The sequence below is a fragment of the Oryx dammah genome, unplaced genomic scaffold (genome assembly GCF_014754425.2).
Source record: "Oryx dammah isolate SB20612 unplaced genomic scaffold, SCBI_Odam_1.1 HiC_scaffold_19, whole genome shotgun sequence".
NCBI classification, from domain to species: domain Eukaryota; kingdom Metazoa; phylum Chordata; class Mammalia; order Artiodactyla; family Bovidae; genus Oryx; species Oryx dammah.
Window position 1 is genome coordinate 80,813,985 of NW_024070203.1, and position 24,999 is coordinate 80,838,983.

The window sequence follows — 24,999 nt, forward strand, 5'->3', positions numbered from 1 at the left end:
TTTCCCATTCTATTATTTTTCCTCTATTTCTTTGCACTGTTCACTTAAGACTTTCTTATCTCTTCTTGCTGTTTTCTGGAATTCTGCATTCAGTTGGGTGTTCCCTTTCTCCTTTGCCTTCACGTCTCTTTCTTTCCTCAGCTTTTTTTTTGAGATGGTTTTGGCCACTGCCTCCTGTACAATGTTACGAACTTTTATCCATAGTTCTTCAGGCACTCTACCAGATCTAATCCCTTGAATCTATTCATCACCTCCACTGTATAATCATAAGGGATTTGATTTAGCTTGTATCTCAGTGGTATTCATTTAACATTTAATACATGTTGAATGACTCTAATTTAGCTTTTAAATAAAACTTTACAGTCACTATCAATAAACACAATTTCATGTATTTTCATCCTAGTCGTTACTATTCAATTTTATCTTCTACAATGTACAGTAACCCAGTGGATTTGTAGATAACTAATACTGTGTAAGGAAAAAACATATATTTGAGAACAAGTTAGCATATCCAAGAGAAAGAAGACTGCAGCTCAACTACTGGAATCTTTCAGGAATAATGGTATAGTTCAAAACTATCTGTTTATAAGAATTTCAGCATAAAAGACATATAAACATTTGACTTTGTACAAAACTGGCCATTTTTTGTACTTGACCCAAAGGCATGAACTCCTGTATTAAGGTGTATTCAATTTAACATTTTTCTTTGGCATCTATGGGATTTTGTTTCCTTTATGCCACAGTTAACAATTTCATTAATGTACTGGGGATCCAGTATAGTCCAAGTAAGTTTCATTAAAAAGAACAGGATGAGAAATTGGGACCAAAATGATTTCATGTTTATAAGTAAAATTCTTAAGTTTTACCAAAATCACAGAAAAAAATCTGGAAGCAAACAGTCTGGATTCTGTTTGCAGGTAAATTCCATGAAAAAGAGGCAATTTCTGTTCACTGCTTTACTCCTAGTGCCTAGAATAAATAATGCCTGAACCATAGAACAGTGGTCCCCACCCTTTTTGGCACCAGGGATGGACCGGTGTTGTGGAAGACCATTTTTCCACAGATCAGGGTACAGGGTGGGGTGGGGACACGGTTTCTGTATGATTCAAAAGTATTACACTGACTGTGTACTTTATTTCTATTATTATTACATCAGCTGCAGCTTAGATCATCAGGTATTAGATCCCAGAGGCTGGAGACCCCTGACATAGAAGACACTCACAGCTCTTGAAATGAGGTAAAATATGCTTAACATCTGGAGAAAGCAGTGGCACCCCACTCCAGTACTCTTGCCTGGAAAATCCATGGACGGAGGAGCCTGGTGGGCTGCAGTCCATGGGGTTGCTAAGAGTTGGATACAACTGAGAGACTTCACTTTCACTTTTCTCTTTCATGCATTGGAGAAGGAAATTGCACCCCACTCCAGTGTTCTTGCCTGGAGAATCCCAGGGACGGGGGAGCCTGGTGGGCTGCCGTCTATGGGGTCGCACAGAGTCGGACACGACTGAAGCGACTGAGCAGCAGACTTAGCATGCGTAACATCTCCGTTAACCTTAGCAAGGGATAAAAAATCTTCAAGTTACAACACGCACAGAACAGAAGATAAAGTTGTAAAATACTTTTTATTGTAAAAACAGAGTCAATAGAGGTTGACAACATAAATGTTATCTCAGAACATTTCCCCTTGGTTCTTGAATTTGCTAGGTTCCTATGTACCACCAAGTCTCCATTAGCACATGTCAGGTTTTATGGTTCTTTTCAGATATGTTTATTGATTATGTGTAAATATTGCTTAGAAACAAAAGTCCATATGATATTAAAACAAACAAAATACCTGCTGTGCCTTTCTTTCACATTTCCTACAGGGAGACCTACCTCAGGTGCTTTCACAATTTGTCACAAATTATTAAATCAACCTCTCATGACATTTGCCATACATCCAGATTTAAAGATTTTAAAACAAAAGAATTTAGAATTTAAAACAAACTTCAGGCTGATTTTTCTTATTTGAAAGATTATTTGCAGCATACAAATGGAGAGAGTAGTGCAAAACGCATCAAGTTTTATATGATAAATATACTTTCAACCTAATGGCTGCCTCAAAAGCAAAGAGTGAAAAATTATCCCTTCTCAAAAGCAATCTAGACGGACTCAATAAAGTTCACAATTTAGAAAGATCAATTGCTACTCTTTTCCCACAGATTGCAAAATGATTTCAGAAACATATTAAAACATACAATTGTTTTACAAAAATAGAAATATTGTTTGGGACTTTACAAAATTTTATAAAATATAACACTATATTTGTAAATTCAAGATAGTTTCACATTGAAATAGAAAATACTTCCACAGATATGAAGTTTATCAAACTTAACTGGTCTGTACTGACCATCCTCCTACATTATTTCTTCCAAATCTTTATCTGTGCTCTAGCATGAGATTTTTTTAAAGAGACTGTTTATAAGAAATTGTATAAGATTTTTCATTCTAGAAACAATGTTAAAGCAGATGAATTTATATCCTAAAAATATGTCAGCAGATATAATGCAATGACCATTTGTCCTTGGCAAATTTCAAGCCAATCTAAGAATGACAATTATAATTTGGTACCTATAAAAAGTAAAAATATAACACAACAGTAATGTTTTATGAGAAAATATTCATACAGAATGAAGGACCTCAAAATTTAGTTACTTGTAGCTGTCAAATGAGAAGTATTTCCTAATTATATCCATCTATAACATTCATTTGATTACCTCAGAAAGCACCAGTGTACTTTTAAAACAAAACTAAAAAGTGAGAAGGTAGGGGCTTATTTCATGCAACAGTGCTATTATGATAAGGCACCACCTGGTATATGAAAAAGTCAAAGTATTTCCAAAACATGTATTTCTGTTACTGGTATCTTAACTTTTAGATAGGATGGTTAGAAAAAAGCTAATGACATAATTCACTAACTATATCTTACTCCTTTCTCCATCATTCTTTGCTTTTAGTTTTCCCATATAACAGAACATATAATAAACAACAATGCAACACATGATATGTTAAACACGTCTTTCCAACCATCCAAGAAAGTAGTCTAGAATTAAAACAAGAAACCAAACATTTGTCTGATATATTTGCAATAGTCTATCCCTGTAGAAGAACAGGGAGCTAGGGGAGGTGAGGAGAGGTTGCAGGTGGAGGGGGATGATAATAGGACCTATTTTCTATAGAGTATACTGAGGCACATAGGTTGAAAGTTTCTCAGGCAAATTCATGGCAAGAGCAAAATTGAGAGAAAGCTCAGAATTTTACATTCCCCCAGAGCTGATTTCTCAGATAGTCACACCCGATTAAATATTTCAGAATATGCCCTTAGTCACTGCTATCATCATCATCATCATCATCAGATACATCATTTAAAGGAGGCTTCAGTGACTGGCTGTAAGAGTCCGATCGAGCAGGCTGGCACGTGGCCATGTCCCCGGCAGAAAGCAGGTCATAGCAAAAGTCACAAATCCGCACAGGCTTAGAGGACTGGCTGGGAAGAAGAAATCTCTTTTCAGAGCAGGGCCCACAGACAACAAAACCACATTTGCGGCAATGGTGACGACGATTAACAGGTGTGAATTTTGCTTTCTGACAACGCATACATACAGTTGCCTCAGAGTCAGGAACCCAGACGGCAGCATGTTCATTACTGGGTGTCTTCCCACTTTTGGAGAGTAAATCAGTGACACACTTATTTATATGATTCATCCATTCTGATTTCTCAGTGGCAGTGGCAGCATAAACTGCAAATGATTTTGTTGGTGTCTTGATCAGCCATCCATTTCTCAAGTCTCCCTCATCTTTGATGGAATCAATTGTGACATTTTCCAGGGGAATAATATGTTGTTTGTTATATTTTTTCTTCTGGATGACAATATTGCCATATACAAGAATATCATTAAATAAGAAAAACTGCCTTGCTTTGGGCTTTTTTCTGCACAACTTAGTCAATACGCCTTCACCAATAAGAACACGTCCAGGTATAGTTAAGGGTTGGCCAGCTGCTCCAAAACAGTTTTCTACTATATTTATACGTCTAGTATTTGCTTCACTGTTTGCCAAGCGATCCACCATCTTTTGCTAATAGCCTTAAAAAAAGAGAGAGAGAGAAATTAGCACATACAAATTATAAATGCATATAAGTTTTTAAAAATGGCAGCCATGAAATTAAAAGACGCTTACTCCATGGAAGGAAAGTTATGACCAACCTAGATAGCATATTAAAAAGCAGAGACATTACTTTGCCAACAAAGGTCCGTCTAGTCAAGGCTATGGTTTTTCCTGTGGTCATGTATGGATGTGAGAGTTGGACTGTGAAGAAAGCTGAGCACTGAAGAATTGATGCTTTTGAACTGTGGTGTTGGAGAAGACTCTTGAGAGTCCCTTGGACTGCAAGCAGATCCAACCAGTCCATTCTGAAGGAGATCAGCCCTGGGTGTTAAACTCCGGTACTTTGGCCACCTCATGCGAAGAGTTGACTCACTGGAAAAGATCCTGATGCTGGGAGGGATTGGGGGCAGGAGGAGAAGAGGAAGACAGAGGATGAGATGGCTGGATGGCATCACCAACTCGATGGACATGAGTTTGAGTGAACTCCAGGAGTTGGTGATGGACAGGGAGGCCTGGCGTGCTGTGATTCATGGGGTCGCAAAGAGTCGGACACAACTGAGCGACTGAACTGAAATTTAATCTAACAAATCATTGCTTTTATCCCAAAGCAAAGTTCTCCAATTGTTTCTAAAATAATCACTAAGCACACCAAAAGAGCTAATATCTCTCAATTTTTACAATCATCAAAAACACTTATTAACCATCTCTATATAGTACCATACTGGTTAAGAAGGTATTTATGAAAGAATAAACTTCTTACAGACATAAAACAACAAATAATTAGAAAATTAATATAAGTCAACAGTTCCATAAAATTTAATCTCAGAGGTATTCTGAACAAGAGGGTCAAATATTATAATATATACTAAGAGAAATGACTAATTTTTCCAGTAAGCTCTTACCACTGAGCTAAAGCCTCAGTTCTCTAACCTGGATTACCAGAATGGTTTCCCAACACATCTCACTGCCTGAGGTCTTGCCCCTTAAATCAATCTTCAGCAATAATTTCACAAATGCAAATCTGATCATGCCATTACTCAAAATTACTCCCCTTAACCTATAAAATGCAGACTCTTTAGTATGGCATTTAAAGTGCTTCATTACCTGGTTCTTGGTTATCTTCCCAGACTCATCCTAAGTCACTCTTTACCTCAAATCCTATGTTCTAAGAAAACCCTGTCACTGGCGGCCCACTCCAGCCACCCGTATCTTCTCTCACGCTGCTGCACCCTGTACTAGTCACTGCCCCCAGCTCACTCTCTGGAGAAGGACATGGCAACCCACTCCAGTGTTCATGCCTGGAGAATCCCAGGGACGGGGGAGCCTAGCGGGCTGCCGTATATGGGGTCGCACAGAGTCAGACATGACTGAAGTGACTTAGCAGCAGCAGCAGCAGCAGCTAACTCTTATTATCCTTCAAAACTCAGTTTAGATTTCATACCTACTCCAGGAAGCCTTCCTTAAACTCAGTTAAACACCTTCCTCTGTGCTCTTCATATTCTCTGTACCATCTGGACTCACTCTTGTGGAAGGACTGAAATCTGTCTTCTCCACAGGCTGCAATGGAACCTAAAAGGCAGAGACCATCCGATGTCTACCTTTGAAACTCACATCACCTGGCACAGCAAAAGCACTTAAAAATGTTGACAAGAACATCTTAGCAATATGCAAAACCCACATTAATCTAATTTTAAATGAGCACAGATTTAAGCTCTAGATCTAATTTTCCCCCCAATCTTGGGTCCTTATAAAGCCTTCTTGCCTTCCACAAGGGTGGACTCTGCCCCTGAAAGTTATTCCCAAGAATTAATGACAATGCATGGCTCCAAACTGTGCTGGCCTCTCTAATTAGGGCAAATCTACCAGCCAATTAAACGTCTACTGTCCTACACACAAGTGCATCACAGAAGAGGAAATGAAAAACACTAAACAAACAAAGAGGCTCAATTCCATTTGTAATTAAGTAAGCAAATAAAACATTAGGATATATTTTCATTCAGCAGATTAACAAAAATTTTTTTTAAATTTTTTAGGAAGCAGTACTATTAAGGATATAGGGAAACAGTTACCCTCATACACTACAGAAAACGTGTACCTGTAGGTCCAGGTGCTTAAAAGAAAACTGACTTAAGTGCATAAAGATATGTACAATGACATTCAATGCAGCACTATAACAGAAAAAAAAAAAGGAAAAGCTCCAATGTTTAAAAAAAGGCATTGAACAATTAATATGCCAAGTATCTGTTAAGAATATGACAGATCTAAATACAGTGATATGGGAAAATATTCAAGATATTTAGGTGGGGAAAGCTGAACATAATGATCTCCTTTTTGTTTCAAATATATACCAAATTTCATCAAATCTAAGATCCAATTGATTTTTAAGATAACAGTCTCATTTTATGTGCTTTGAGAACGAAAAATGCTGCCAATTAAATCATAGTAAACTCTTGATTATAAGACATCCCAATTTTAAAGACACAAAATACAGTAAAACCTGTTCATCTTTAGACTCAATGAAATATGATATAAGCACATAATCATAGACACTAGTTAAGTATGTAAAATTAGAAAACTATATACAATAATATCCACAATGGTTATTTAGCTCTGCGAAGTACAATTATGGATAACTTTTCATAATTTACATTATAGTCAAACACTCAACAAGTGTTTGTTAGGCACTGATTTAGGTATAGGGGGAAAAAAATCTAAATAACACAGGCAAAGTCCCCACTCTTCAAGGCTTACCTCCTAGTTGGGGAGGAGGTAAACAGGAAAAAAAATAACCAAAAATCAAGAAAATTTGTGCCGTGGTTTTCACATTTATTATTTTCCTATTTTACCTGTCTCAAACTCCTGTGAAATAACTAGAGAAGTTTTTCTCTCCCAAAGAAGCATCTAGTAATATTAGCTAAAATGTGAGCTGAAGGAGAATCTAAGGCATGGAGAGAGAGACTGAGGCAAAGTCTGGATAACTACTCACTGGGAGCCCAAGCAAGAGCTGAACACTTCACGTGCATTACTCTACTTCCTACCCAGATCGACTTTATAATAGAAGACGCACTATTAGCTCCATTTTACAGATGAGCAAACGGACATAAAGGAGTTAAGCACCATGCTCCTGGCTGTCACAGAACTGGGGCTCAAAGCTGATTCCTCCGTGCTGTTACCAATATATTACGGCACACTAATTATTCCTTAAGACTCCACTGACTCTACAAGAACTAAGAAAGTCACCGCTAGACCCTCACGGTGAACCCTAAACATACTGAGGATAAAGAATACTAATTTGAGAAAATAACCTGAAAGGATAGGTCATCATCATTTATTTGGCCAGTCTTCTGATTTTGCAATGTATGAAGCCTGAATCTCTGTTCATAAATTTTTTCCCCTGTTTAAGAATTATGCAACGAAAGTGCAGTTTAGGGCATTAACTGTTACTTGGCTAGAACAAATAGCTTTCAAAGTTTGACAGTGACACTGATATGAAATGTATTTCACATTGCAGTGTTACAAACATATATAATTCAACTATGTAGGATGTATTCTGCTGCTGTTGCTAAGATGTGTCAGTCGTGTCCGACTCTGTGCGACCCCATAGACGGCAGCCCACCCGGCTCCTCTGTCCCTGGGATTCTCTACGCAAGAACACTGGAGTGGGCTGCCATTTCCTTCTCCAATGCATAAAAGTGAAAAGTGAAAGTGAAGTCGCTCTGTTGTGTCCAACTCTTCGCGACCCCATGGACTGCAGCCCACCAGGCTCCTCCGTCCGTGGGATTTTCCAGGCAAGAGGACTGGAGTGGGGTGCCAATGCCTTCTCCAGATGTATTCTAGCATCTTCATTTATTTTAATGATGGCTGTAGCTCATCTGATTGACTTCTGTAGTGGACTGTGACCTATTAATACATTTGAAAAACAATGAGCACAAAGAACTTAAGACCTTTGGCCTCCCTTCCCTTATCCCTGTCAGTGCTGAAATATTTTCTGACAAGAAAAGGGGAAGCACTGAGCTTGAAAACCCAGGAATATACAAATGCCACACACACACAGGAGAAGGTTGGCCGGGCACAACAGGGAGGGACTGAGAGGATGCGAGACTATCAAACGGGAAATCAAAATACTACCTTTCGCTGGATAATTGCCAGATACCCCAAAGCAGGTTCTCAATAAACTGGATTTATAAGGCATTACCCTTTGGCCTAGGCCGAAACAGGACCTCTACCTTCTCCCAGGGTCCAAATTCAAGTCTACCACCTGAGGTGCCCCAAACAGTAAGAACTCTCAGAGAGTTCTGTGAGGGTATCAGAATACAAGAATACTGACGCTAGCCAAAGAGTGAGCCCCTTGCATATCTGCAGGAAAGGAAGACAACTATTAATATAAAATGTGGCCCAACTGAACTTCTGTCTACTTTTCTTCGGCAGGAATACCAGTGAATACAGTAAGAGCTAGGAAGAATAAATCTTCTGGCAGAGAAGGCTTATTCAGGATAGATTCCAAGAAGAAAAATTACTGGGTCAAAAGGCACCAATGTTCAGAGCTCAGGCTGCCTTTTACAGGATTTCCATAGCACAGTGACTGTACCCGACCCATCTTGTCTCACACAGAATATTTTCCTTTAAAAATTTCAGCAGGGTAAATTTTTTTTAATGTAGATTTTTTATTCATTTCTTATACTTTTATTTATTATGTTTATCCATTCAAAAACTGTTTACTGAATACTTCCTAAATGCGGGATATTATTCTTTTCCTCTCAGAGCTCAGAGTCTAGTAGAGAAGAAAGACAGTGAGTAAATGAACAGGTGATTCTAAAAGTGAAGTGCAATGAAGGAAATCAGCAGTGTGCCAAGATCTAGGGAAAAAACTCATTTATTCAATAATTGAAAGACTTCACTGAGGTGGTGCTACACACTGGGTCTTAAAGGATGAGGAGTCAGCTTTACAAAGGAACTAATACTATGAACAAAGGTCCTAAAACAAGAAAGAATAGTACTTTCAATTTAATCGAATGTTTTATTTTATAGCTACCTAGTGAGGCCAGTCATTTTCTAATATGTTTACTAATCTGTATCCCTATGTTCGTATATTTAATTATTAATCTGTATATTATACATAAAGGCTATTAACTCAATGCTTTTCCTAGTATATTATTCTGCAATTTTGTTTATGGTGTTTGACATAGAGGGAGTTTTTAAGTAGTTATACTTACATATATTTTCCTTTGTGATTTTTTTCCCATTACTCCTAAACTTTTCTTATCCAGATATCAGGTGTTCCTATTTAGTAGTCTGTTTTATGACATGAATTTTACATTTAATGCTTTTATACACCTGAAATTTATTCTGGCATAGGTAAAAAACCCTTTTTTCTTTTCAAATATTCACATTCTAAAGATGCTAACTGCTCTGGAATCATCAAATGCTGTGTGACCTCAGGTTTCCGCACTTATAAATGGAAATAATAATAGCTAGGTCAGGAGAGGATTAAAGGAGATGGGTAAATAATGTTCAAAGCAAGTAGTCACCATGTGGTAGCTATTATATTTTGGTACTAATAATCTAATCTACTGATTCATGATGTTCCATCATATTAAATTTTTATACAGTATTATAACACTACTTCAGGGCTGTCTGGTCTAATCCTTTACTCTGTTTTTAATTCTTTTGTCAGTAACATGCACCTGGTAAAATCAGCCTAGAGTATTTCCCATGACTTAACATTTTACATGTTTTAGCTAATCTCCTCTGCTTATTTGTCCAGATGACATCTACTCAGAACAGTGGTTCCCAACTTAGCTGCCTGAAACCACAGGGAAGCTCTAACCTTTAGGAACACCAGAAAGAACAGTCATCTCAATGTACCATCTGGATCCAAAATATTCTTTTCATTTACTTTGACTATATTAAGTCATTTTACAACTAACTTACAGCAATATGAACGAAGGGATAGTAAAAAATAATAACTTCAAGAACAATCTTTATAAAAATTTAAACATAGCAAATTTCTTATTCCATGTTTCTGTTACTGAATGCATACAGATGCAAAACAATCTGTATGTTTGCAAAGGATAAAAGACGTATCCTTTAAATGCAGCTAACTGCTCATAAGTTATCAAGCATGAATCTATAATATTTCCATTTGCTTTTAGGAATATTGTTTACTAATTAATTGTGAGTCTGAGAAATCGTCGAGAAAATCATCAGTTGAAGACCTACAGTCTGAGATTTCACTAATAATGCTTTACCATCATCATCAAGTCTAAGTGTAGCCTTTTCTTTCCACTTATCTTCTGACTTGTCTAATCACTCTGAAATGTATAGTTTTGTCCTTTTATTGTCATTATACGGAAAATGTAAAATGAAAAAATCTATATTCACAAATATGTCAAAAGAAAGCTTAAAATAAACAGAAAAGACTAAGAAGGGCATCTCCAAACTGCTCTTGTATCTTTCTGAAAAATGATGCAATACTTTGGTTAATGTAATAATAAAACTGAAAAATGGTGCAATGGTGGTGATATATTTTATCACTGTATCATCCTTCTAGGCAATTACTTCTATGTTCTTTTAAGGGGGGCACTGTTAGTAATTCCTAATAGTAAAATGCTTCACGATATAGGAAAAATAAGATCACTAAAATCCTGTACTGTATCTTAGATTTATACATGTCTAATAAGCCCATATGGTAATCAAAAGCTATGTTTAGTAAGTAAAATTTCCTTTTTGTTTTGAAAATCTCTAAGAAATAATAAAATATATAAATATCAATCATTACAAATAATTAGAACTGATTAAAACAGAAATTCAAAAACCAAAATTGAAACCAACAGACTGTGATGATAACCTTTTATGGTTAAGAAACATGGCCTTTCTGCCTCCACTGCCGCCATGGCGCCTGTGAAAAAGCTTGTGGCGAAGGGGGTCAAAAAAAAGAAGCAAGTCCTAAAATTCACTCTGAACTGTACCCACCCTGTAGAAGATGGAATCATGGATGCCGCCAATTTTGAGCAGTTTCTTCAGGAGAGGATCATCAAGGTGAATGGAAAAGCTGGCAACCTGGGTGGTGTTGTAACAATCGAAAGAAGCAAGAGCAAGATTACTGTAACTTCCGAGGTGCCCTTTTCCAAAAGGTATTTGAAATATCTTACCAAAAAATATTTGAAGAAGAAGAATCTACGAGATTGGTTACGCGTAGTCGCTAACAGCAAAGAAAGTTACGAATTGCGTTACCTCCCAGATTAATCAAGATGAAGAAGAGGAGGAAGATGAGGATTAAAACTCAATCTGGAATATTTGTATAAATTCTTAAATAAATTTATCAACTGAAAAAAAAAAAAAAAGAAAGAAACATGGTTATCTAGATCTCTCCCCAAGATGTTCTGATTTTATTAGTCTGAGGTATGTGGGGTATGGCCTACACTGATATCCTTTAAAATTCCCCAGGTAATTAATTCTACTGTGCAGCCAAGGTTTAGAACCATGTTACATTACAATAATTAAATGAAAAAAATAAACAGACCAAATCCACTGAAATTTTGATGCATTCATATTTTAGTCATAAATTAACTTGGAATAAATTAACATCTTTACAATTTCAAATGTTCCTAACAGGTTGATACTATCTCTTCCCAAGGTTTTAAATCTTGGGTTAACGGGCCCAGTAATTTTGTAGGTTTCATATCACAAGATTATTATGTTACTTACTTACATAGATTCCCAGGTACTTCATACTTTGGTTGCTATTTTGAATCTAATCTCTTTTCCACATTGTATTTTCTAATTCATTATAAGAAAAGTACTGATATTTCTGTTAGTTTCTTCCTATATCCAGCCACTTCAGGGACCTCTACATTCTAGCCCATTCTGGTATCCTGGCCTGGAGAATTCCAGGGACGGAGGAGCCTGGCGGGCTGCAGCCCACGGGCCGCAGAGGAGGACACGCCTGAGCGCGGCACAGCACGCATTCTAACAGTTCTCCGCATGGCTTCCCTTGTCTTCTTTCCCAGCAAATGGTGTCTGACAGCCTTAATTCATAGTGTAAAACAGCAAAAGCATACCGAAAACAAAACAAAGAAATCCTCTTAACCTTTAAGAAGTCAACTTTATACACCAATTGTTAAAAATTAAACCATCCAAAGTTTCAAAAAAAGTTTTCTTGTAGACAAGAACTGTATTTGAATTGTCCAAGTTCCACTCTAGTTTTCTGCTAACCTTTTTTCTAAAGTTAATATGTTCTTCAATGGAGTGTCTACCACCTGTTAAAAATGTAATACTAGATGAGGCAAAAACTCTCTTAAAAAGAATATTAGTTACAACTGAGAAGCGAGTCCAACTGTCACAGAATACTATGGCCCAGTTCTTCTTACTGAAAACCAATACTTCGTATCTCACCCTTGCAGGTGAGTTTAAAACAAAAAATCATCTAATTTCTTACTTGAATCCAAGACATCTGATGTCAGTGAGAATGAGTATTCATTCAATTGTGCACTGTACCAGAAAAAAAAAATAAACTATGAACCAAAAGACCTGGATTCTAATCTCAGCTCAGGCACTAAATAAGAGATTTCATACAAGCTATCAGTCTACACCCACCCACACCAGCCACCACCTTGAATAAAATAATCTGCAAAGCCCTTTCTGTCTTTATAATAGATAAATCATACTCCTGGTTTACTACAAGACTGTTGTTTTTGTTTTTAGTCACTAAGTCGTGCCCAACTCTTCTGCGACCCTACGAACTGTAGCTCAACCAGGCTCTCTGTCCATCGGATTTCCCAGGCAAGAATACTGGAGTGGGTCACCATTTCCTTCTTCAGGAGATCTTCCCAACCCAGGGACTGAACCCGCAGCTCCTGCACTGGCAGGCAGATTCTTTACCACTGAGCCACCAGGGAAGCTCACTACAAGCCTTACTTGCCTACAAATTAATTTTCAATCAAATTTTTGACTGTGTCTTAACATCAATCAACATTTTAAAATCTGTGTTACTGCTAAATTCAGACTACAGCAAATGTAGAAGGAAAAGAAGACACAAACAGGAAAGCAGAGAGGAAAAAGATATTTTTAAAAAGCAGCAACTATCAGAGGTACATCCTCCTTGGGCAAATGTGTAAGTGTTACAGCAGACTAGCCCTCTCCTAATACACCTAAGTCTAATGAACAATTATTCTACACACCTAAGCGAAGGACAAAAAGGTTTTACTTTCAAAAGTTATATCAATTCTTACCTATATCAATTTACCTATATATAAATTCTTACCTAGAATTTCCTGATTATTAATAATATCAATATTAATAAAAAATAAATTATTATCAATCAGGAAATTCTAGGTAAGACGATCAATAAAAAACTAGGATAATAAAGGAAGAAACAGTTGAACATGTGGCAAATTAAATATGGGATTTTAATAAAATGTACTTAATCTATCAATAAGACAAAGTTTTTCCTTCCCCTTTTCACTAGGATGCCTTTTTTTTTTTTAATGCATGGTTTTCCATTATACTTTGCTACCTTCAGAAATAAATATTCCATTCATGTGGACTTTACTATGCACTTGGGGAAAGCCATTGAAGACACAAGAAACCTAAAATATATAGTAATAAGTATTAAATATGCTCAAAATAATTATTCAAACACTAACAGGAAGTGAAAAGTAAAGCTATGACTAATTTAATGTCTCTGTAAAGGCAGTTTCAAATAGGTTAGGCATGATAGAAAAACTCACCATGGTATATAAAGAACAACTAAGCGACAGTGGAAGATTTTCTAAAATTAATTTAGAAAACCAGAAGGGTCACACTATGAATTTTAAAGAGGGGAAGAATATGACCTCGAGCTGAAACAAGTCTAGTCTTTAACTTGCATTTAAACCACATCACACAAAACAACATTAATATTCTTTAACTATAGTTGTGCCCAGGTAACTCTCTATTCAACAACTAAAGGTTCCCTGGCCAACTAAATCAAATCCAAAATCCTTAATCTAGTATGTAAAGCCCTTCAGTTAAGCCTCAGCCTGCCTATCTTTTCAGTTTTGCCTCTTTCTGTATGTTCTCTTATAATCAAATCAGACTAGCAGTTATTCCCAGGACACACTCTGGGCTTCCTCCCCTTCACCTGCTACTCTGAAACCTTATCAGTCAGTTCAGTAACCTCACTGCCACGTGGTGTTTCACCTGTACCATTTTATGGCACTTACAATTCTATTAAATTTTATAAAAATGTCTATGTCTGCTTATTTTCAACAGATTTGGAGGTTCCTGAAAAAAAAGAACATCATTTCCTACAACTCTGTATTCCCAACAGTGCCTACAAAATTGATTGCATATACATACCAGCAATGTGCACTGAGCAGTTAAAAGTGGCAGCAACTTCTCAATCTTGGGTTTTATAAAAATCAAAGACATCACTTTTGACATTCATAGTACTAATTTTCACACAAAACAGGAACCACACCCCACACATCAAATGCTTCACTAGGCCCCCAGATTTTAAATTTACAGCAAATGTTCTGGTCTATTTAACTGTAGTATCTAATTATGAATTCTAAGTGTTGAGCATAGCAGATCCTGTTTTTAAAGTCTCAATCTCATGATAATATATAAAAATGATTTCTTCTCTTGCCAAAAAGCACAGCTGTTTAGTTAGCAAATAAAAAATGATGATGTATGCATATTTTCATCAACAAATTTCAGATTAAAAAACTGCATCATTTCAGAAAGTATTTGTACAGGGGCAGCTGTACAGTGCTGACAGCTGTTAAATCATTGTACAATATTTGAAAAATAAAGCCAGTACCCATCATAGCCCTAACAGTAGTTACAATCTCATTAATTCAAGACTTTATGCTTTGTATTAAAGGGAAAAAAGAATGAACCAGACACTGGGAATTAAGACGTGTTTCCAAAAAGTTTTAATAAAAAACACAATGAAATAAATACTATAATTTTAAAAAGTGGTAAGGAAGAATGTAGCAGGTGAACACTTGAATGAAACAGGTTGTGGAAAAAAAAGTTAAACTTCAAAAGACAAAAAAAATGATAAGGCATAAAGCCCTACAAGTAAAAATGTGTTGTAAAAAAGTTACATGTACTCCACTCCTTGCTTTTAAAATCAGAAGAACTGTAAGGACTCCTAATTTTTAAAATAAAGTGTTCCCCCCACCGCCCCTGGAAAAAAAAAGTTACATGTACAGCTGCAGAAGAGGCAGTATAAGAGTTATTTAGCAGAAGAAGTTATTTAGTGGAAAAATAGTGGAGAAAAACAGGGGAGAGATCTTGTTGATTCCTGAGGGTTCTTTTCAAAGCCTTAGGAATGAGTAGCCTGATTTGATCTGGATTCTTCTAAGATAACTGTGGAAACAATGAAAGATTTCAGAAGGGAGAGACTGAAAGCAGAACCCAGCTGAAAAATTACTACAAAAGGGGAAAGTTGAGGCAAGTCTGAAGTTTGCAATAGGAAAAGAAAAAACTGAGAAGGTTCAGGACTGCCATAACTAATTAGATGTGGAGGAGTAAAACTGAAATTAAATCCCTGGGTTCTTAGTGTAAGCAATATGGAAGCTAGTAAAATCAGCAATTTTCAATTAATTTCAAGTAAAAAAAAAAATTTACTGATCACTTTGTACAAAGGTTGAAGTACTCAAAACTCACAATTTTTGTGAGGAAAAGTAGTCACCAAACTTACATACACAGATATATGTAATTCATGTGTTAAATATTAGGGTATGTTTCCAAAGGAAAGAGGATGATGGGAGAAACTGATAAGGAAGGAAACAAAACAAGCAAGTGTTTGGTACGCATATAATGTGCTATGAACGGAGGAATATGATTACCTCGAATCTGTGCACTCAAAGTCTAAAGGAGCAGAGGAAAAACAAACCAAAACATAAAATTTTTTTAATTAGAAAAATAAAAAGAGTGATGAAACCTCAGGCCAAAGATTATGGTTGGGAGGTAACTTTGATCAGAGGGACTATTTAGAAACAACTCTTAAATGACTAGAAATTCAAGGTAGGCCTTAGAGCAAAAGTCAAACTATTTATGAGAGAGAGAGATAAAGAAGATGATGGTGTTCAAATACAATAAGGAAATAACTGAGCCCAGGCTGGAGGAAGCAGGGTCTGGGGAATGTATAGCGGTAAAGTAGAAATCTGGCAAGATAGTGAAGACCCAAAATACAAAGGAAACCAAGCATCAGACTGACCAGCTTAGACTTTACTATATAGGCAATGGGAAGACGAAGGTTTTTAACTAGGAAAATATTAGTAAGCACACAGAGGCAGAACACATGATGAGACTACCAAAGACGCAATACTGAAGGCAAAAAAAAAAAAAAAAGCAAGGGACTATTACAATATTCTCTAAAAAAAAGGTAACAAGTCTAAGCCACAAATTTGACACCAGAAATAAAAAGGGGAAGATGGAAGAAAGAGAGATTACTGAGGTAAGGCAGAAAGGCTTTAGCTACCAAGTGAATGTGTCTGAAACTGAATGTAAGATAACTTCAAAGGTTTAAGCATAAGCCATTGGGCAGATCAGATGCTAGCTTTGTTCCAGGAGGGAGAAGAAATCACTCTGGGACATACTTATCTTGAAGTACCTTCAGGGTATCCATCAGACAAACATCTATCAGACAACAGAAACACCAAGAAAAGCAGGAAGCTCCAGGACATAAAGGGATTTAAGAGTCATCTGTGAAGAGAGGACTGTTGCTGCTGTGAATGAGAGGAGAGGACAGGGGACTAACCTTTGGGGAACGCCTCGTTTAAAAAGCAGGAGGAGAAGCAAGAGAAGAAAGAAGGAGACAAGAGAGCACAAAGCACCTTTTCAACATGCTCTCACATGTCCTACAAGTCTCAGAGACTAAATAAACTTATTGTGCCAAAAGGCCACAATAAGCACTGGGAAACGTGGGGAAAAAAATCAAGGACTAAAGGTAAGATATAGTAATATTTCAGAAAGCAGAGTTTTTGACCCTGGAATTTTTAACCACAGATGTTTATCCTGAAAAATAAAACTCTTGGGGGTGGTAGTAGGGGGCTGTAAAACAAAAGTCTTCCCGGTGGTATCAACTCTAACAGCAATAAACAGAACCTAAATTTCTAGCCCTAGAAAGGAATGGCTAAATATAACATTTAAAAAACCAAATATAAGGACTTCCCTGGCAGTCCAGTGGCTAGGAATCCAAACTAAGATACCACATGGAGCAACAAAGCCTGCCACTGTAACTACGGAGCCTGCGCCGCCGCAATGAAGTTCCCTGCATGCCACAACTGAGACTTCATGCAGCCAATTTTTTTTTAAAAACCCAAATATCATAAAAGAAAACATTTTACTACATTTTAAACATTTAAAACATTTTAATCTTCAACACTGAGGGAGGGGAGAATTAAAGTTAAAGAAAAACTGTTGCACAATGTGGCAAAGGATCACATTTTTAATATATAAAGGGCTCCCATAAATCAATGAGATAAAAGGAAAATGTCCCCTCCCCAAAATGGGTAAGATACAAATGGCAATTTCCAAAGGAACAAATGAAGTGAAAAGTGAAAATCACTCAGTCATGTCCAACATGGGACCCCATGGACTATAGAGAGCATGGCATTCTCCAGGCCAGAATACTGGAATGGGTGGTCTTTCCCTTCTTCAGGGGATCTTCCCAACTTAGGGACTGAACCCAGGTCTCCCGCATTGCAGGCAGATTCTTTACCAAATGAGCTATCAGGGAACAAATGAAAACCACCAGTAAATGAAAACACTGGCTCTCAGTGCTAATCAATGAAATAAAAATTTAAATGATGTATTATTCACCTAAGATGTGGAGAAAATGAGCATGCAGTCTTGAGAGTATACTGGAATAGCTTTTCAAAATGCCACTTTTGGCAATGTAAGCACTTTAAAAAGTTTCCACCATTCTACTTCCAAGAATATACGCAAAATATAATTAGACCAGTGTACAAAGTTGTTCACATGAAGATATTCACTCTAGCTTTGTCTATAATGCTGAAAAGTCAGAAACAACCTAAACGTTCAGCAAAAAACATTATGGCAAATCCATACAATGGATTTTTAGATAGCTCTTCAGAAAAAAACAGATTAATATTTAAAGTGGAAAATTGTTAAATACAGCAGTTTATGAAATAAAAGCTTCTAAACTGTTGGAGAAGACTCCTGAGAGTCCCTTGGACTGCAAGGAGATCCAACCAGTCCATTCTGAAGAAGATCAGCCCTGGGATTTCTTTGGAAGGAATGATGCTAAAGCTGAAACTCCAGTACTTTGGCCACCTCATGAGAAGAGCTGACTCATTGGAAAAGACTTTGATGCTGGGAGGGATTGGGAGCAGGAGGAGAAGGGGACAACAAGAGGATGAGATGGCTAGATGGTATCACTGACTCGATGGACGTGAATCTGAGTGAACTCCGGGAGTTGGTGATGGACAGGGAGGCCTGGTGTGCTGTGATTCATGGGGTCGCAAAGAGTCGGACATGACTGAGCGACTGAACTGAACTGAAACAGCACATACAACATAACTCTTTTTCTTTAAAGTCTGGAAAGACACCTACCAAAAATTCAGTACTACTGGTTATCTCTAAGTATTGATACTAGGGTGAAATATTTTGATACTGCCTAATTATTTTATATTGAACATATTCTCATAAACAAAGAAATAGGTTTTAAATTAACAAAATACAAAGAATATTTAGAAAAATGAACACAAAATTATGGGTATAATTAGGGGCTTCCTAGGTGGCTCAGTAGGTAAAGAATCCACCTGCCAATGCAGAAGAAGAATACAAGAAGTTTTTTTTCTTCAACTACTGTTTAAACAAAACAAGTATAAAGAATTAAATGGAATGTAAAGAAAAAAGATGAAAGAGTTGATGCAAAGAAGAAAACAGAAAATTCACATCATAAAATCCATAGAAGGAAGCAAGGTCATCTGTTAAGAGTCAAGTGTTTCAAGACTGGGTTTAGCAACCTGAGTTAGGAGTGAAAAGGCAATACAGAAAATGAGTCAACTTTGGGATGAAAAAAAATTAGAAATGAACTAACACACAGGCAGCTGGAAAACAAATATTTAACAGTCATGACAGATGTGCCTTTTTCGGGGGTGCTAGGCAGGGACTAAAGAAAAAGTAAAAGGTGATTATTTACAAGTTGAAAATTGACCAGTAATATAAGGTCAAGGAGAGAAGGACTGTGTGGTACTAGTGGGTTCATAGTATATGAACTACAGAATTCAAGATTGGGAAAAAGGAAGAAAACCAACAGCCTGGGAAGGACTGCAGGTGACCATGAGGACAAAAAGTTGGTTCACTGGATAGGATGGAGAAATACAAAGACAGGCTCTGGAATGACAATCTCTGGTCACAGTTTGAGACCTGAGGTCTAAATGATGACAAGGTTAAAGAACACAGTCATTCATGCAGGTCATTAATGTAAAATGGAGATAAAGGTCACTGGACTTAGTGAACTGTAGCTCTGAATGTGGCATTTCTAGTGAACTGTAGCTCTGAATGTGGCCTTTCTGGCCTGAAATAAAGGTAACTATTACTTTAATCTCTGTGCACTTCACTTTCTTCCAAATTCATTCTTTCTAACCTGACAGGAATTTGGCTGGTACTTAACCTCTCTCTGCACTTTATTCAACCACAAAATGAACAGAATAAGGAGATGAGAGACTGAATGAAATGAATGGTTCTCAACCCTGACTGCACATTAAAACAAAGAGACAAAAAAAAAAAAACTGGCAAAGCTACCTATACTTTGATTCCAAAGCCAGTAATTGTAATTAATTTGTTGAAGGGTGGGGTTCAAGCATCAAGTATTTTTAAGAAGCTACTCGGGGAATTCTAATGTGCAGCCAAAGTTGAGAACTGAACTAGGTATTTCTAAAGGCTCCTTCCCTATAACTCACTGCCACTGTGCTCATTTGCTGTTTAACCTACTGAACATCCTGCACCAAGCACTTCCACAAACATCTTAGTAAACACTGGGAGGCAAAAGTTTCTGTGTCCATTTTACAAATAAGTCCAGTGAAAGTTAAAGAAATGAAGTGACCTGTTCAAGATACAAGAGTCACAAGCTAGAATGGAGCCCAGCTAGAATGGAGGTTTGGTTTGATTTTGTTCCAATCCACCCTACATGTAACTTGCTTTCTCTAGCACTCACAGCAACTACTTGAATGCCTTCTGTTCTCTTCCCAGGACCCCCTCTCCTCCCACCTCCAAGCGAAGCACAAAGTTTGTGATTTATGGGTTAAATGCAGAGAAAATTATGGGAACAAGGAATTAACCCCAAATTTTACAGTAATTTCATTACAGAATTACGGAACACCACCTAGGGAGGGTTTGCTATTTAAAGCAGCACTGTGAGAGTGTATCTACGGAGTACATTTTATTCACTTAAGCCAACATACACCTTGCTATTAAGCACGCAGCTGGTATACAAAGCTGGTTCCAAAGATAAATTCATAAACAGAAAAGCAATGTTTACATTTTCCAATAAGCAAGATGTTCTAAAACAAAACTCTAAGACAATTCTAGCAAAACAATAAGTGACAAGAGAAATTAGGGTGTTCCACCAAATTACTTAAATGCATAAACATGATCTTCAAAATTTTAAGGCGTTAACTATTTCTACCCAGTGCAAACACTAAATGCAGGTGCACTTTAGAAGTATGATTACTATCTTTCTGCTGATCCACTGCTGCTGCTTCTTTGGTTATACTTCAGTACATTATCTGCTTGGAAATTTCATGAACATTCAAGTTCTGTACCCCCAGTCCAAAAGTAGTTGAGTTACTAAGATAGAATCTCAAAAAAAGGGCGGGCAATTAGAAAAGATCTAACTACTTTCACTCTTGGAAATGCAACTTAACAAGAAATTCATTAAGTATATTTACAAAAAGTGTGTGTGTATTCATCCATTCAAGCCTTTTCTGAGCATCATGTTCTCAGCACCCTGAGGATGAAGAAGCAAGTCAGAGCTCATGTAACTTGCTGTTGAGGAAGTGCCATGGCAGAAAAATGTAATATTTACTGGGATACATCTGGATAGATAAGTGACTTATTCTTGGGAAGAAAAGGGGGTGGGATAAGGACAACTGTGCAAAAAAATTTTAAAGAGCACAGGCTGAGTATTTTTAAGATGAAAAATCTCAGTACATAAAACCTTGGAAATGAGAGAAATTCCTAGGAAATACACACACACTAAGGAACTAAATTAAAATCAGAAAGAGAAGCTGGGACAGAGAAAACAAAATGGACAGAAACTGCTCCACGGGAATGAGTTAAGTATCCTGCAAAGTTACGTTATAAGAAAAATGAGAAGGCTTCAGTTATAAGACCTCAGTTAAATACCAAGTTGTCCGCTAGATTTTTGACATTAGTTAAATCACCTCAATTCTGGGTAACTTTTCATCCAGAAAAACACATATGTATAATGGCAATCACCTGACAATGAAAAAACAAAACAAAAACTAAGAATATTAGCAATCAAATCTGAGCAGAAGTTCTATTTTTACCTACAGATTAAGAAGAGAAATTCTCCAAGACATGTTTAAGTATTTATCTTGTTTGTGATTAAGAATGCTCTCAATACAATTAACAGACATTTGGAAGCCCAGATGCCCTAAAAACTAGTAACTGACATTCATTTCCTGGGCTGATTTAAGCTGAATCTTTTTTGATGCCTTGGTCAGTGCACCAGTTTTATTTTTTGAGGCGATTACATGTGCTTTCCAAATAAGTAACTTAATACCATTCACCTCCAATGCTGTGAGGACCCGAAGAGATTAAAAACAGAAGCCTTCGTTAATACTGAATTAACCCGAGGACCCCATGAGCTACCAGAGTACAGAAAAATGTAAATGCTCAGAACACGGTAGGCATGCATCTTTATAGAACCAAACGGAGGGGGAAAACTTCACAATGTCACGATCACTTCACCTTATTCTTAAGGGAACAACACATGCCTTTCTCTCAGTGAACGGTCCTGGCTTGCTTTGCTGAATTTCTTCAGTAACGCACTAAAAAAACAACAAACCTTGAGTCTATGAATTACAGAGAAGGGCTTGGTTATCTGTAACCTTCATACTACTCGTTCTTTTCACTGCACACTCGCAAGTTGCTATTACAACGTAGTAAGAGCGCACGGGGTATTCAAGTCGCATGAACAGCAAGCTGTCGGCCTCCCAACAAATATGTTAAAGAAAAACTTTGGCATACGACTTTAAAAGACTCCAAATAAGTAAGGCGTCAGACCCAGCCCTTCTATCAGGGCAAATCGTGCGGTGCCTTTTTTTTTTTTTTTTTGCCTCAAATCCCATAAAAAGACGCTGTTCAAGTTACAAGGTCCCTGATGCCCAGACCCTGCAAACTTTCTGGACAGAAAGACGCTGGCACCCCAAGACGCCAGTGGCGACGACGGACACCCGTCTTCACGCCCTCACAACTTCTCGCCGGACCTCGGGGTCCCCCTCCCCGCGAGCCGGACGAGCACCCGCGCGGCCCTCCCTGCGGCCCGCGAGCCCTCCGGCGGGCGGCCGCGGCCCCTTAGGGAGCGGGGAGCCGCCCGGGAGCGCCCCGTTTCTCACAGACCCCAACATGGCGTCGGCCGCCGCCGCCGCCGCCGCCGCCGCCGCCCGAGACGACGACACCTCCCCGCGCCGCCGACGGCCCGGGGACCGCGGCGGGGGAAGCGCAGGGAAAGTTTCGCTTCTCTTCTCCCGGCCCTCGGGGGGGCCGCCGGACGACCAAGCCAGGGCTTCACCTACCCAGCCGGGCGCGGACGGCCGCAGCGGCGAAGGTCCGACTTCTCTTCCCTGGCGACGCGCGCGGACTCTCCTTGCCTCCCGACCCAGCTTCGCAGGGTGTGCAGCCAGCGGCCCCGCGCAGCCGGCGCGATCCGGACGCGGCGGGAGGGCGGGCGTCGCAGACGCTCGCAGGTGACCCTCCTGCCCCTCCTGTCGAAGCCCACAACGGCCGCCGGGGCTGGCCTCTCCCCTGCGCGCGCGCGCTGAAGCGCGCCACCACCCACACGCCGCGCGCGGGCGCGGGCGCGGGCGCGATCACACCCCCAGCGCTCGCTCCCCAGCCTTTCTGGCCTGCTCCCTCGCCCCGCCCCGGCCGTCCCTCGCCCCGGGCCCGAGGGGGCGGGGCCATCGTGGAGGCCACACCCGCCTGGGAGGCTGGGGCTCGGGATTGGCTCCTCTGCTCGGAGTTGAGGGCGCGCGCCTTGACGTGGATTGGCTGCACGTGCGACGTCTTTTACCTGGGCTGCCGGGCGCAGGCGAGCCCTCCGAAAGGACCGTTCACCTCCTAGCGAAGTGCTTAACGACGCTATAAAAATGGAAGGCGGGCTGGGCCCCTTTCCTCTCACCCAGAACGGGCCTCTGCGGGGAATTCAGGAACTTTCCGCGACCGGGAAATGAAAGCTTTGGATTTAGCTGCCCAAGGCGTCCGGCTAAACGTGTTTGCTACATCCTCTCAGCGCGCCCATTCCTGCCCTCTCACGTGTTCCACTTGCTTGCCCTAAAAATCCTACCGCTTGAAACACAGGAAACGACGGCGGCAAAACATACCCCACATACTCCGCACAGCCTTTTAAGTGATGCCTTTATTCTCTGACTTAGAATTCTGGTCTTTCCCAAAATTTTCTGTGATACCACAAAGGTACTTCACACACCTGGAAACAGTGATGATGGTATATAAGGTTGAACGTGGCCTTCGTTTACACCACAGCTAAATGTGCTGGTGGGTCCGTGGAGACGTAAAAGATGCCTAAGGTAGATAAGGACTGTGGGCCTGGTGGGGGGTGGGGAAGACTGCATATTCACTTCAAACAAAAAGTGAACAGGCAGAAATTAGATTTGAGTAAATTTTATCTTTCCTATTGATCTATTACAACAAGATTTTGAAAAAATACCTCTTTTATATGTTTTCTTTTTCTGTTTTCTTCATTTTTGTTTGTTTTTCTTTTCTTTGAAATAGAAACTTTTTTTTTCTACCTTTGATTGTAGCCATCAGAACCCACACCACATGAAAGAGCACCCACCTAGGGAACATAAAACAGGTCTTGGTTCCAACCAACTTTCTTTTGGTCTGGGATTTGTCCTCCCCAGATCTTCCTCCTCCCATCCTGTTCTGTTTGAATATGTCAGAAACAAAATTAAAAAAAAAAAAAAAATTGGTGGCTAAAACAAAACTGGCAAGGATGAATTTTTAAAATAGGAAAGTAGGAAATCACCTTCACAGAAACCTTTACAAGTGTTAGGTATAGTTATCTGTAGACAAATACAAATGTTCCTTTCAACCATCACCATACCCCAACTTCATTTTGCCTCATTCCTCCTCTGCATACAGAACAGCCTCTGTCAGTGGAAAGAAGGACGGATTTACCTCCAAAATTCCTTTAAAGTTTGAGATTAGGAATTGCTATGTCAGATCAGTTGTCTAAGGTCTTGTCTAAAGTGACAGGAAACATTTTTGATCACTCACCTATTAGTAAAAATGTTTGCCCTCTCTCACCTCCCATTATATTTATTTATCTTACCATAAATGTCATGGGGACTTCCCTCCTGGCTAAGTGGTAGACTCTGTCTGTCAATACAGGAGACGTGGGTTTAATCCCTGGGTCAGAAAAATTCCCTGGAGAAGGAAATGGCAACCCACTCTAGTATTCTTGCCTGGGAAATTCCATGGTCAGGGGAGTGTGGTGGGCTACAGTCCACAGGGTTGCAAAAGTCACATGACTGTGAGTAAACAACAACAAAAGGCATGGACTTAGCAGCCAAAAGTTTGGCTTTGCCACCAGCTACACAGTATGAAAAGGCAAAAAGATATGAC

The 24,999-nt window shown here is 38.8% G+C and overlaps 2 protein-coding genes across 3 annotated transcripts; one reads left to right on the forward strand and one right to left on the reverse strand.

Annotated features, from left to right (window-relative positions):
- Nucleotides 1-1,603: 1,603 nt before the first annotated feature.
- On the reverse strand, nt 1,604-23,143 carry PLEKHF2 (pleckstrin homology and FYVE domain containing 2). 2 transcript variants are annotated; one of them, XM_040261041.1, is made up of 3 exons: nt 22,929-23,109; nt 5,588-5,715; nt 1,604-4,124 (listed from the first exon to the last, which is right to left on the reverse strand). In XM_040261041.1, exon 3 carries the CDS (start codon nt 4,108-4,110, stop codon nt 3,361-3,363), a length of 750 nt encoding a protein of 249 aa, XP_040116975.1. In that variant the 5' UTR covers nt 4,111-4,124; nt 5,588-5,715; nt 22,929-23,109; the 3' UTR covers nt 1,604-3,360. The 2 variants fall into 2 exon arrangements, with proteins under 2 accessions (XP_040116975.1, XP_040116974.1); XM_040261040.1 differs by lacking the exon at nt 5,588-5,715 and having other exon boundaries at nt 22,929-23,143.
- Nucleotides 11,013-11,489, forward strand: LOC120878471 (60S ribosomal protein L22-like). The gene has a single exon (XM_040261042.1). It carries the CDS (start codon nt 11,038-11,040, stop codon nt 11,389-11,391), a length of 354 nt encoding a protein of 117 aa, XP_040116976.1. The 5' UTR covers nt 11,013-11,037; the 3' UTR covers nt 11,392-11,489.
- Nucleotides 23,144-24,999: the final 1,856 nt, after the last annotated feature.

Bases quoted from the DNA above. Each gene is read 5' to 3' on its own strand.
- PLEKHF2 (XM_040261040.1), bottom strand. From the start codon at position 4,110: ATGGTGGATCGCTTGGCAAACAGTGAAGCAAATACTAGACGTATAAAT.
- LOC120878471 (XM_040261042.1), top strand. From the start codon at position 11,038: ATGGCGCCTGTGAAAAAGCTTGTGGCGAAGGGGGTCAAAAAAAAGAAG.